General features: G+C 44.6%; 1 protein-coding gene across 13 annotated transcripts in view; it reads left to right on the top strand.

Moving 5' to 3' along the window:
• TNRC6B (trinucleotide repeat containing adaptor 6B) overlaps positions 1-13,709 on the top strand; it is a 1,174,734-nt gene extending 1,161,025 nt beyond the window's left edge. For all 13 annotated transcript variants that reach the window (XM_078683361.1, XM_078683372.1, XM_078683380.1 and 10 more), the window contains one exon: positions 13,006-13,709. In XM_078683361.1, coding sequence (XP_078539487.1) covers positions 13,006-13,378 — 373 coding nt within the window. In that variant the 3' untranslated portion in view covers positions 13,379-13,709. The remainder of the gene's footprint in view (positions 1-13,005) is intronic.
• The last annotated feature ends 1,381 nt before the right edge of the window (positions 13,710-15,090 follow it).

Here is a 15,090-nt window from a genome sequence, read left to right as displayed (position 1 = left end):
TCTTTGCCACAGCAGAAAATGCCAAATGCTAAAATAAAGCCTCCAGGCCTTCACTCCCACAGTCCAAGGGCAATGCATTATGGATGAGTTGGTCAAGGATATTTGCTTACTCTTTTCCTCCTCTCCCTCTACTTTAGTTTGTGGTTTGGAAACTTTGACTAACTTCTCTCACCCTCATCTTAGTGGCTCCCACATGGGTAATACGGCCATGGTTCAACACATTCTCAAACTCTCTATGGTTCCACACAAGACAGTCCCCAACAGGCGGGACCTTCTTACACAGAACCATGTGGAAATCATGACCCCCAGGTCTTTTAACCTGGCAATCTGGGTCCTGGAAGTGGGATACCTTAATTCCCCACCACAATATATGGATATTTTCAGAGAGGCTTGCAGGCATGCTTCTCGTGCCTGTTACTCTGCTAAGTCGTCATAGCAGCCAAAGTACAAGACATTGTCCGCTACCGTTTTCACTTGCAAACTTCTGGTTTACCTTTCACAAGACTACACCTAGACGCTGTAGCCGCTTACCATCAGAACAGGCAACACATTTCCCTTTTCCGAATTCCTTTCATTAAAGCCTTTATCCAAGGTCTCAAGAGACATTCCTCCTTGGGTCCCACCCCAACATGGAATCTTAGCATTGTATTGACAAGATTAATGGTCCTCCATTCGAACATAGTTTAGTGTCCCTCATCAGCCTTAATAACAGCCATTTCTCTTCCAGGGGATCCTCCTCAATAGTCATAAGCATTAGAATATTCCCGCCTATGCGCGGGATCCCGGAAACAATATATTATATGTGGCCCACATATATATATATATATATATATATATATATATATATATATATATATATATAAATAAGCAATTGCAGCCAAATAAACAGTAGAGCTGAATTATGCTGTAAAGAATTTCCACCATACATGAACATTTGCATTAGAAACATGAGAAACAACACCAAAGATTGTTTAGAAACTGTTTTAATGCTTAGAAAGCAGTAGAAATTCTTATAACTCACTGAAAGCATAGACATCTCCCAGGCTGCATTGCAAACACACAGTCTAAAAAGACTGAAAAGCTAACCTGTAGCTGCATGCAACAAAAAACTGACACCGTGCCTTTAAGTGCCTTCAAGGGGATTTGTTCGAAGAACAATTAGTGATTCTGGCTAACTTCAAAGGATATATTAGTGATCCTTCCAGGCAATCAATGCAACAATAAAATCAATATTCAATTCAATACAAAACCTATATTTAGTCAAAACATATAAACGACATATAAACAACAAACACAAAAGTGTATTGGAAAAATAGAGTTTATCAAAAGAAGTTTTTAAGGGGTAAGTGATTTCATATATACAGATGTAAATAATACAGAAAAAATTAGGACTGAAGGTACACAAATAAATCAATTGATAAGTGACTCAACAGAACCTAAAAACACCTATCCCAGATCAAAATGAATAAAACAGAATAGGGATGAGATGGAGGTCGACGTTTCGGTCTCCTAAATAGCACTTTCTGAGACCATCTTCAGGACTGATAGTTAAGAAAAAGTCTTTACTCGGTCACGGTTTCATGCGTAGCGGAGCTACTGGAACTGCTCCTAGATTTGTATAACACCAACACCTTAATGACTTAAGGTAGAACGGCTGTAAATTTCAATTAACACCAACCGGTAGTCTAGTGCTCAGTACTAACTTCATGTACTCCAAAAAACGAGTGATGTACTCTTCATCGGCCGTAGGAATTAAATGAGCAAAAAATCGAATTAGACCGCAGAGTCGACCAGACTCATATGGATCTTCAAGTATTCAATATCAGTACTCCAGTATCTCCAAGTGATCCGAGATGAAAACGACTTGCATCCTGCTATCTGTTCTCTCTCTAAATTGACATCCATGTACTTTAGGTGCATTTACCAATTGGTCCTGGGCCACCTTATCAGTCTCTGTACAGTGTACCTTAGTTACCCAGGGCATAGGTGTACCCAGGGCCTACCAGGAGCTGAAGCATGTATTATGCCACCCCTGGCTGGTCATCTAAACAGACACAACTGGCTGGTAAGACAGCTGGGGCAAGGTGGTGTAATCACCCTTTGCTGTAGATATAGTTACCTATATCTAACCCTAAAATGGACAAGTATATTTCTATCAGTCACTCCTATGGCAGGCCTTATCAATCCTGAAGGCAGAGTGTTTGGAATTATGTGAGATTGTGCTCTGGCATGAGCTGAGCCTGTCTGCAGCTTGCGGAACCAAGTCCTTATAGCTGTTCCATGATAGCGCTATACCATATACTCTTAAGTGCATTATAATCCTCGCGGTTAAATGCTAACTTTGGTATAGCATTATCAAAACATGTCGAGTAAGGTGTCATACGAATTGGAATACTACCCCCTCGCCAATTCTGGCCGACGGGGGTAGCATTCCACCCTTCTAGAGGGACACGACATGTATGTAACTGTGAACCCCGGTTAAAGTTAACTCGAGCCTTGGCATCACAAAATGGATGCTGCCACCACAGACACAAGTCTGACCTCCTGCTGCTGAGAGTCCTTCCAGCGAGGGAGGCTTGGACAAAGGGTTTCCTGCCTTGGGAGGTGCTAGCACCACCCCAGACAGGATTTTGTGTATTGGGTAGGATAGGCCTGAAAGGAATGAGACATGCCTGGGGCACACAAGGTGTCCTGTGCATACACCGGTTCAAACCAGTTGCTGGGGCATCCCTGCCCCAGCTCTGGCGCGAAACCGGACAAAGGATAGGGGGTGTAACCACCCCCCTTCCAGGTCCCACCCAGGGGAGGGACCTGGTCACCAGTACAGCCCCCTTTAGCAGTATAAAGGTAGGAGCTGGTCCCATTCCAAATTAGATTAATCCTGAACTACTCTACAAGAAGAAACTCTGGACTTAGACGTTCTGCTCCACAGAAGACTGAAGAAATCTCCCTTGTGGGCAAGGAGTGTCCACTCTGCAACTGCAGGCACCATCAAGCGTCCAGCGGCTTCACTTTGTCGTCTTCCCTCGAGGATCCAGACTTCAGAGCCCGACGAGACCCGGATTCTCAGACCTCTCCGACCTCAACTCACATCTGCAGCAAAGCTGAGACCCGTGGGTGCGACGAGACACGTGGGACCGGCCATCTTGAAAGAAACTGCACTTCGCTTCCAGCACGACTCCCGAGGTAAACTTGACCAAGTGCTTTGGGGATTGAGAAGCCCCAGCCCCGAGCAGCCCCTGCACCGAAGATCAGCCCTCCAGCATCCATGAGATCTGCGTGGGGCCCTTCTGCCTGTTTGCTGCTCGACGCGTTGTCTAGTCACTTGCCGGCTGGCTAGTGGCCTCCTAGACGACGACCTTTGAAAACTACACTGCTGGTCTGGTTGCTCCAGACTGGCCCTTGCTCCCTTCCAAAAGAGGAGCACCCTGGACCCTCCTGGTCCACTCCAGACGCCGTTTCCACTCACCGCGTGGGTTGCCTTTGCCAAGGCCTGTGGATTCCAAATCCGGATCCGACACTGGCGACAGCGAGAGCCTGCGTGGGACAGCTCGTGCCTCCATCCTGGTCGTCGAAGACACCACCTGGTCCACGTGGCTGCAGAGACAAGCGTTCACTCTTCACCTGATCGCGACGACAGCATCTGGTTCCCTCCTGGTTCCACACCGGTCACTGGCTAGTGACTTTGAACACTGTCCCCTCTGCTTTCAGGTCCTCTTCTTCCTCGATCCACCCGTGGATCACACCGGACATCTTCCTCCTGGTCGCCTGCAGCATCTTTTCTTCCAGACTCCATAGACTTCAACGCAGAAACCCGACACGACTTCGCACCTATGCACCCGCAGCCCGCGGGTGAGGTAACGAGAGCATTTCGGTGCTCAAGTTTAGCTTGACTCTCCTAGTGTCCAGATTCACAGTCGTTTTAGTCCTACCTAGTCAGGGTTGTCCGTACTTACCTTTTTCTTGAACTGTACTGTCCCTAGACGTTGTTACGCATCTCACGTGTGAGTTCACACACGTTCCGTGGGCCTCCTATTACTTACCTAAAGTTAGGGTAGCGTGGTCCCAACGATCCTACAGCCTCTGGACAGCTCCATTCCTTCTATCGATTTCCTTATACCATTTACTTAGTATATGGTTTGCCGTGCCCCTAGGGCACCATTGTAATTTTGTGCAACTTATCGTATTTTTCCTAAGAGATTGTCATGTGCTTAGCCCTCTGATCTCATAAAGAGTTCAGAGGTGTTTGTTATTAATAAATATACTGTTATAACAACCTGTGTGGTGTCCTTTCATCTGGTATTCAAGGGGTTATATTGTGGTAAAACAGCTGGCTTCACATGCCAAAACAGTTTAGCCTAAGACTGCTTTGTCCATGCTACCATTAGGATATCTATAAGGTTGACTTACAACCAATCACCATAAGGGTTGTTTGGACTGATACAAGGTGATCACTAGAACTAGTGAGCATCATATATCAGGCCAACTTCTCACACAGAAGTCCTGTCCCCAGATCTCCTGTGTGTCAGCCAGATCCTTCGGCTGCGGAGGTCAGACTGTCACCCAGATGGTACAAGTCATTGGATCATTGGAGTCAGGGGCTACCAAGCTTATGCGCGAGTATGTCAGTCCGCAGCACAGATCTCCTCTCCAGAGGCTGGTGGATGAAGTGGACAGGCGTAGTCCTCCCAGGCGCCAAGCTGACAAATCGCCTGTGAGAAAACCAACCAGATCCCACTCTCCAAGAAGGGAAGATCCGGTTCGATCTCGATCTCCCAGAAGAGAAGATCCTGTCAGGTCGCGTTCACCCAGAGGAGACGATCAGGTCAGATCGCGCTCTCCTAGAAGGGAAGAGCATCCAAGATGATCACGTGAGAGGAGGCACGGTGCTCACCGTAGACGTCGAAGACCTCCGTCTACTTCATCTACCTCTTCTACCAGGTCTTCCAAGAGGGATTACTCTCCCACGCTGATGGATAGTCCTATTTCTCGATCCTCTCCAGTGGATGACATCGGCACTTATCTAGATGTCCTGCAAAGAGGAGCTCAGAAGCTGAGCATTGAAATGTCTGTCCCCCAGGTTGCTACGACAGTAATTTTTGAAACTCTGCACAAAAAATCTGTCTCTCGTCCACTGCTGCCTTTGGTCCCGGGGATTATGGATCCTGTCAAGGACGTTTTCCTAACTCCAGCAACCATCAGAGCGGTGCCAGCCCGCATACAGAAGAAGTACAAACCAGCTTCCTCTGACCCATTTTTTATTTGATCTGACCCTCCAGCAGATTCTGTGATAGTGGCAGCGGCAAGAAAGACACATGCAGTTGCTGCTTCCTCTTCAGTACCACCAGATAAGGACAGGACTCGTGGGGTCGCAAAGTTTGCAATTCAGCTGCCTCCACGCTGAAGGTCTCCAGTGCGGCCGCGCTGTTGGGTAGATACGAAAGAGCCTTATGGGACTCCATGGAAAAGTTCAAGTCCAAGCTGCCTAAGGAGGACCAGAAGGACTTTGAAGAAACAATGACGGAAGGATGTCTGATGGCGAACCAGTTGATAAGCACAGCAGCGGACGGTGCAGTGCTTGCGGCACATTCTTACTCACATGGGGTTTGTGCCAGGAGGTCAGCTTGGTTGCGCATCACAGGGCTGAAGCCAGATGCTCAACAACCCATCCTTAATCTTCCTTTTTCGGGTTCCTCTCTCATCGGAGAACATGCTGACAAAGAGATGACTCGTATGAAGACAGAGCTGGATACAGTAAAAGCGGTGGGTTTGGAGAAGAAAAAAGAGTTTAAACGCCGCTTTAAGACCAACAAGGGAAGAGGGGCTCAACAGAGGGTTCAAACCCCTAAGTGGTCCCAAAATAAGAACCAGGGAAAATCCCAGTTTTGAGGCAAATCCAACAGGGGTAGAGGAGGTCACCAACAGTCCTCTACCACCACGTGAGGAGGAAAGGCTTGAGCAGTGGCTTCCTCTGGCGCCGTGCCCCACTCCAGTGGGAGGAAGTGCTTCACAACACCTGGCAGAGTGAGTCAGCATCACAAGGGATCAGTGGGTGCTGAATATACTGCACAATGGATACATGATACGTTTCCGTGTGCTCCCAAAGAACATTCCTCCAAAGAGCTCTTGCCCTCATCAGCTAAGCTTGCGCCGAAGAGAGTTGAAAGTTCTGCTACAAAAAAGAGCTATAGAGGAGGTTCCTCCCTCTCAAAGGGGAAAGCGAGTCTACTCCAGATACTTTCTTGTCCCCAAAAAAGATCAGGAGGACAAGTTCAGACCCATACTCGATCTGCGTCTCCTAAACAAAGTCATTGTCAGAGAAAAGTTCCGCATGTTAGCTCTTCACCAAATATGCCCACATCTTCAAGCCGGAGATTGGATGTGTTCGGTGGATCTGTAAGATGCATACTTTCATATTCCGATTGCACTGCGGCATCGCAAGTACTTGAGGTTTGTCGTAGGAAGCAAACACTACCAGTACAAGGTGCTACCCTTCGGACTCAAGTCCGCACCACGAGTCTTCACCAAATGCATGGCAGTGGTGGCGGCTTTTCTTCACAAAAAGGGACTCTTCATCTATCCATACCTGGACGACTGGCTCCTAAAGGGCCCGTCTCCGGTACAGGTAGCACACGATCTGCAACTTTGCCTACACCAGTTGCACAAGCTCGGTCTCCATGTAAATCTGGAGAAGTCAGTCCATCGGCCGACACAGTCCATTCACTACCTAGGCTCTGTTCTGGACACAAAATTGGGAAAAGCGTTTCCTTCGGAGAAGAGACTTTTTTCCATGAGGCAGAAGTGTGGGATTCTATTAGAGTCTCAGCTTCCAACAGTCCGGCAGGTAGCCTCCCTGCCGGGTTCCATGGCGTCCTGCATTTTTCTCATTCCGAACGCCAGGCTGAGAATGCGGCCTCTTCAACAGGCTCTCGAAGACCAGTGGGACGAGGCGACAGGGCATTGGGAAGATCTTATCACTCTTTCCCAAACAGCGAGGGATGCCATCAAATGGTGGACTCGGACGAGGAATGTGCTGGTGGGAGTTCCTTTTCACCATCCTCTACCAACCCAGTCTATAGTGACAGATGCCTCTCTGCAAGGCTGGGGAGCGCACATGGGTCCCCTTCAGATTCAGGGTCAGTGGTCTGCGCAGGAGCGGACGTACCACATCAACAATGCTGGAACTCAAAGCGGTGTTTCTGGCTCTCAAAGCTTTTCTTCCAGCGATCGAGTCCAACTCAAACCTAGTTCAGACGGACAATACAACCACCATGTTATATCTGAACAAGCAAGGAGGCACGCGGTCACGCCCCCTCTCCCGGGAGGCTCAGACCATCTGGCACTGGCTTCTCGCTCGAAACCTTTCATTGGTGGCGGTCCACCTTCCAGGAGAGTTAAACATCAAAGCAGACGCACTCAGCAGGCACTTCGAAGATCAGCCAGACTGGGTGCTAAACGACGAAGTGGTAGAAGAACTTTTTCGTTGTTGGGGTCGTCCAGCCATAGACTTGTTTGCGGACGAAGAAAACGCAAAATGCCACGCCTTCGCGTCCAGATTCCACCGGCCAGGAACGCAGGGGAGTGCTCTCCTGATGGATAGGTCGGGGACATTTGCCTACGCGTTTCCTCCCCTAGCTCTGATTCCGAAGGTAGTTTCCAAACTGCTCAGGTCAGACATGGAAATGATCTTGATAGCTCCGGATTGGCCACGACAGTGGTGGTACCTGGACCTCCTGCATCTGTCTGTGTGTCCACACAGACGGCTTCCTTACAGACCGGACCTGTTGAGCAAGATGAACAGGAGGATACTGCATCCCAACCTCTCATCACTGAACCTGACGGCATGGCACCTGAGGTCCTGCAATATGGGCATCTGAACCTGCCTCCCGAATGTATGCACATTTTAAAGGAGGCTAAGAGACCTTCCACGAGATCGTCTTATGCGTTCAAATGGAAAAGGTTTTAAATATGGTGTAGAGATCTTCACCTAGATCCTACTAAAGGGCAGGAGGAGGTAATCCTACCATACCTCCTTTCCTTGGCAACCTCTGGTTTGAAATATGCTTCCATTAGAGTGCATCTGTCAGCCATTGTAGCGTACAGGAAATCACCTAATCAGATTTATTTCTTTCAGGTTCCGGTGGTTAAGGACTTCCTCCAGGGGTTGAAAAAGGTGTACCCCCTGTGCGAAATCCTTCTCCTCCTTGGGAATTGAACCTGGTTCTATCCAGGTTAATGTCATCTCCTTTTGAGCCCATCCACAAGGCCTCTTTGCAACATCTCTCTTGGAAAGTAGCCTTTTTAGTGGTGATTACGTCAGTGCGCAGAGTGAGCGAGATACAAGCGCTCTGTGCGAAGGAACCATATATTGTTTTCCACCACAATAGAGTAGTCCTGAGAGCTCATCCATCCTTCTTGCCTAAGGTGGTTTCTGATTTTCATATAAATCAGTCTATTTCCCTCCCTTCGTTCTTTCCAAATCCTACGACCCCGGCTGAGCGGTCGCTGCACTCCTTGGATCTTAAGAGAGTGCTCAAGTTCTATTTGGAAAAGACCAAGGGTATCAGGAAGACGGATCAGCTGTTTGTGAATTATGGTTCAATGAGAACGGGCTTTCCAGCGGCCAAGAGATCCATCTCCAGATGGATTGTCTCCTGCATTAAATTGGCCTATCAGCTTGCAGGCATTCCTTTATTGGTATCACCCAAAGCACATTCTACCAGAGGGAAAGCGGCCACAGTAGCTTTCTTACATGACATTCCAATGTCAGAGATATGTAAAGCTGCGACTTGGAAATCAGTTCATACCTTTACTAGGCATTACTGTCTTGAATCTGATTCCAGGGCCGATACTCAAGTAGGGCAAGCCTCCTTGAGAAATCTGTTTGGGTAGCCTATAGCCTTCTCAGGCTTGTTGATGAGATTACTGTCTTGTCATTCATTTGCCCCAGGGATGAGGAGAGGCTCGCAATTCTATTCTAATGCTTATGACTATTAATGAGGATCCCCTGGAAGAGAAGGATTAGTTACTTACCTGTAATCCTAGTTTTCTTCCAGGGGTATCCTCATCAAAGTCATAAGCAACCCTCCCACCTCCCCGGGCAAAGGATATTTTTAATAAGGAGATATTGTTAACCTATTTGTTACTTGGTTTTTTCAGTCTCCGAAAAGAACAACTGACCTAACTGTCACCCCTGAGGCATGATGGGAAGCTGGGGGTCATGGGTGCCTTAAAGGCACGGTGTCAGTTTTTTGTTGCATGCAGCTACAGGTTAGCTTTTCAGTCTTTTTAGACTGTGTGTTTGCAATGCAGCCTGGGAGATGTCTATGCTTTCAGTGAGTTATAAGAATTTCTACTGCTTTCTAAGCATTAAAACAGTTTCTAAACAATCTTTGGTGTTGTTTCTCATGTTTCTAATGCAAATGTTCATGTATGGTGGAAATTCTTTACAGCATAATTCAGCTCTACTGTTTATTTGGCTGTAATTGCTTATTTATATATATATATATATATATATATATATATGTATGTGGGGCACATATAATATATTGTTTCCGGCATCCCGCGCATGGGCGGGAATATTCTAATGCTTATGACTTTGATGAGGATACCCCTGGAAGAGAACTAGGATTACAGGTAAGTAACTAATCCTTATAGCTATATTATTTTCTCACATATCCCGCTATGGGGCAGTCTCTTCCAAACCAACGAACAAGAACTAATGCAATAGAAATACATTATAATTTCTTGCTTTTAAATAAAGTACATTTCTCTCATGATCCATTTCTGCACCAAATCCCAATTTGGCATATTCACCACAAGTCTTTAAATAAAAAGCTTACTAAGTGTCATCCTGTCACCCAGAAGTCCATATGATTATGTTCTCTCTAATGCGTATCCCTATCAATGTGTCTGTCCCCTTGCTGTTCTTCAATCGCATTCTACTCTAGTCAGAGGACACATTCGAGACCCTTCTAGATCTTATAAGATGCTTAAATTCAAACCATGTATCGAAACCAAATCACTGTTATTTTCTCCTATTCTCACATTGTCAAATGGGGAAGTATTAACAGTTGCAAACCATGCATTTACTACAATGTTTTCAAATAAATGTGACCCATAAGGAACGATACATCTGTTTCCCTGGGACCCAAGATCACAAACATACATATCCAAATAAAATGCATTCCATCACACTGAGTACTCCCCGTGTTCAAGGTAGATGCATTACAGAGAAAGTAATATTTATTGTACTTCTGCCACATTCTCATTTAGCAAGGTTCATAGGGGAGCGATCTGTCTAGCTTTATAAATATTACTTAAAATCGTATACATGGCAATAACTTGTGGAGTTCAAAAGCAGCGGATACCTCACCCAGATATTGAGGATTTAAACACCAAGCCACAAAAGTAGATAAAGGTATCAAAGATGGTGCCACCCGAGGGCGAGTAACAGCAAGCCCTCTTTCTATAACTCTGTATGCAAGAAGTGTGAATATAAAAGGAGATCAGAGATGGCGCTCACTATGAACGTGGCGAACACGCCGTATGCCGGGAAGGGTTTGACTTTGAAACGGGTGAGTTGAGGTGTCTACTTCTTTTGAACTCTGCAAATTTACACTATGTATGCGATTTTAGGTAATACTTATAAAGCCAGACAGATCACTCTCCTACCGACCCTGCTGTTCCTGGATACTAAATCACAATGCAGAGGAATTATAAGAATTATTACTTTCTCTGTAATGAATCCATCTTGAACACTGCGAGTATACTATGTGCTGCACTTCATTTCATTTGGATTTATATGTATGCATGTTATCTTGAGTCCCAGGGAAGCGCATGTATTGTTTCTTATGGGTCAACATGATTTAAAAACATTGTGGTAAATGCATGGTTTGAAACTGTCAATACTACCCTATCTGACAATGTGAAAATAGAATGGGAGAAAATAACAGTGCTTCGGTTTCGATACATGATTTGTGGTTAGATATCTCATGGAATATCTAGATGGGTCCCTAAGCGGTCCTCTGAATAGAGTAGAATGTTATTTGAGAAGAGCAAGGGGACACATATAAATACGCATTAAAAGGAACTTAATCATATGGATTACCGGGTGACATGATGACGCAATGTATGCTTTTTATTTACAGACCTGTGGTGACTACCTTTATGGATATGGATCATTAGAGAAATGTACTTTATTTGAAAACAAGAAATTGTACAGTATTGCTGTTTGCATTCGTTCTTGTTCGTTGGTATGGAATTCCTATAGTGGGATATGTGAGAAATTAATCTAGCTGTAAGGGGTTTTATTAAGGATTATGAGGTACACTAAACTATGTTTATAATAACTTATGACATGATTACTGAACCTTCAAGATGCAATGTATTTTATTGGTCCACTTTCCACATTAGGGTGCAATTGTTGGATAATGTTTTGTGAATGATAACTGAGGTGCTCAGTGATGTGCAATATTGATCACTATATTAGAAATAGAATGATTATATTCGTTCTTTTCTCTTTTTTAAAGAATGTGTATATTGAGGATTTTAAATGAGTTTAATGTATGTATGGGGAGTTTATTGTAGCCCTGAAGAAGTTCCTAGAGCACGAAACACATTGGTTCTGCTACAAATGACAAATTATGTCTGCTAACTTAAACGTCAATAAAGGATGACTCAAACTGTGGAACATCATGACCTTTTTGGAGACTGTCTCACTGTACATTTGAATGTGATATGTTCCTCGCCTATTATATTTGTACTGTATAATACACTATTAGCACAAGGCTTTGATACAAAGACGGTGTGCTGAGCCAAACATGCATATCATTTGAGTTGTTCTCAATTAAGGGGGCGGTGTAACGGTTGCCTTCCTCAGAACACGTGCACCTAATGTGACTTGGAATAACTGATTTTGGTGATGGGGGCATGAGCTGTGGTGGTGTTTGTAAAGCCTCCACCATTTTTCTGTATAACCTTCAAAATGCCAATGCATTTAATATGATTAATTTTAGGAAACCAGACGATTTTTAGGACAGTATTACCAAATGATGATCCTTCTCAATACAGATATTTTTTTAAATGCTAAAAGTTTGTTGTGGACAGTTAGTAATATTCCTTATTCATTGGTACAAATCTGTCTCAATTGTGATGGCTCGATTATGAATCTACCCAGATCAGGTTCATCCAATTTTCCCATATTTTGATAAATGCTTGAGTTTGGTTAACTACTATTTTAAAGGTGATAGTATTACTGGCAAAAAGCGCATTTTAGGTATGCTGCAATTTTTAAGGATTTGAGACCCTTTGAAATATATATTTTAAATTGGCATTATTTAGTCATTGCTGCTGCTTCTATTAGCTAGTGTATTTAAATTACTAGGAAATGGACAATTGAATTCTTATCATGTTGGATACATTCCTCTAACTGTTCACCTTGATCTGATGGTGATTATGTATTATTGAATATTGAATGCACTTAAAACGAATTTATTAAAGGTGGCACTCTTTCTTATAATATTTCTTTCTGTCTATCCCCATTATCTTCTAATAAAAAATGAGATGTCAAATGCACCCAAGCTCACCTTCAGTGAAATTGAAGGTCAGCAAAGAACTGGCACATTGCTTCGTTAAGGCCCTTGACCTCTGTAAATGAATACAATGTCATGGAAGAATACAATGTCAAGATGGTGTCTGGAGCTTTGTGGATTTCAGGTCAATGTCAGACGTTAAAAACATGTCTTATCTAAGTCTATTTTTCAAGTTTTTATATTTAAAAAAAAATCTAACTCAGCCATTAGGAAGCAAAACTATGCACTGCATGAGACTTTGCAATAGTGAAAGTATAAAACTATTGTAACAGGCAATCCTTTATTTTGTCTCGTACGTCATCATCATCCCTCATCCAAACATCCTTGAACGTTTTTGGGGAAAATTGCCTGGAGTGGACATGGACTAAAAGCCTCTAGCAATGCCTAACTTGTCGCTTTTTTCTTTCTTCAGGTGCGTTTTGGGGAATACCACCATTCTGGCAGAGTTTGCTACAGATGACGAAGTTAGCCGCTTCCTTGCACAATCCCAGCCTGCTACGCCATCTGCCACCCAGACTAACCCCAATGCCGGTTGGCAGTCCCTGGAGACTGGACAGAACCAGGCCGACCCAGTCGGACCCACCCTCAATCTCTTTGGCGGATCAACGGGGCTTGGACAGTGGAGCGGTGGTGGTGGTGGTGGAGGGGCCGACCTTCCTAGTGCATCACTCTGGGGACCCTCTAGCCTTTGGGGTGTCTCTAGTGTGGAGGATCCCCATCGAATGGGCAGTCCGGCTCCCTTACTACCTGGCGACCTCCTAGGAGGGGGGTCAGACTCAATCTGAACTTTGAACCTTCAACTCTGACCTCGTGTGACCTTTTTTGGAGCAGCAGCTGCAGCACTAACTTAACCTTCACCCCCTCCTCAACTTGCAATAAACACCATTTTCTTTTCTTTTTTTTTTAAAAAAAAAAGACTTAAAAAAACAAAAAGAGAGAATTTGGAGCCAGATTGAGTGACCGTTCAGAGGTGGGTTTGCTCCATGTCGTGGATTTCAGAACATACCGTTTGCCTCCCTGCATTTATAAACATTTTTTGTCTTTTTTAAAATTGGGAAACCAAAAAAAAGACAAAAACAAACATTAAAAAATCATATCACTCTAGAAATACTTGAATTGTGCAAAAGCTATGGCCTAATAGGACAATGTGAAGCATGAACGCGCATCATTTGAAATTCTGAAAAACAGGAGTGGGTGGTGGGCGGGAGTGAGGGAGGGTAAAAAGACACAGGGGGAAAAGACAAAAAAAATTAGTTTCTAGTTTTTCACTTTTTTCATGTTATACTGAAGTTGTTGCTAAGAAACATATATTCTGACAAGACGAAATAGCTTTTTAACTTTGGTTGCACTGGGTGTGTGTCTGAGTGTGTGAGTGAGTGATTTGTCTCCATATTTGGGGCGCTGCGAGCAGGTATTCACCAATATTTGTTGTTTGTAAGGGAGGGGGTGGGGGTTTGTGTGTGTGCGCGTGTGTGTGTAAAGGACATCTACCAAGACCTCACTTTAAAAACACACGAGAGGGTTTTTTATTGGTGTGAGTGATTAGTCCCGGCATATGGAACTGCCTGGTTGCATGTGCAAGGCGTGTGTACGTCTTGCACGGGTGGAGGCGTTTGCGTGCACTTACATGCCTCTCGTTCATTATGGCTCTGCGACGCTGATGGTGTACAAGCTGGCATGAATCCCCAAATCTCCGCCTTGATTCAAGCCCCTCTGCACCATATGTTTTACAGGAGGTGGTTGATAATAAGTCTGTTGCGTTATAAACGCTATTTCTTTTCTTTTGTTAAAGTAATTATTGATGCACAACTTGGTTCCACGGTTTGGCAGAAAGTAAATACCGACTGTGGCTCAAAACGTTCTCTTCCACTGTGAAGAATACTTGGTAATATATTTCAAGTTTTGGTTCCCTGACTTAACGTTGTTGCATAAGTGTGTATTTTTTGTTGTGTACATGGTCAGTGTGCGGCTCCCACTGGAAGGCGCACTTACAGCTTTCTAAGTCTCTTTTTTTCACCCTTGAATGGACTCGCCTATTTGTGTCTATGCCATCTGTTTGCATGTATGCAAGAATGCATTAACAAACATGATTGACAGACGCACTCTATAAAAGGGTTTGCACCATTTTTATCATGTGCTCTTTAAATAGGGCAAGGTTGGAGGGGTCCCACAATGCACGTGAGATTACAGGGCCAAAAAAACATGAGCTGTTGTTTCAGAAGGGCTTTTAGATGTGTATTGCCTCGTCCACGAGTGTCACCTCTTCCAAAATCAAAGGTGGAGTTTGAAAATAATTTTGATCTGACTTTGGTCAGTGTGTCGCCAGCTGGCAATCTTCGGGCACTCTGAACGTACATACTTTTGTACTAATGACTGCCAGTCTGAGAGCTCTGAACAAAGCCCTTAAATAGGTGTCTAGCAAGAAGTCACAACACCATGCCTCCATCTTAAATTCAGTGCCTGCTATTTCAGATGCCTCGCCCCTTGGTGGTGCATA

Source organism: Lissotriton helveticus, chromosome 1_1 (genome assembly GCF_964261635.1).
Source record: "Lissotriton helveticus chromosome 1_1, aLisHel1.1, whole genome shotgun sequence".
Lineage (NCBI taxonomy): Eukaryota > Metazoa > Chordata > Amphibia > Caudata > Salamandridae > Lissotriton > Lissotriton helveticus.
Note: the sequence above shows the minus strand (reverse complement) of the source record. Positions and strands in the feature narration are given on the sequence as shown.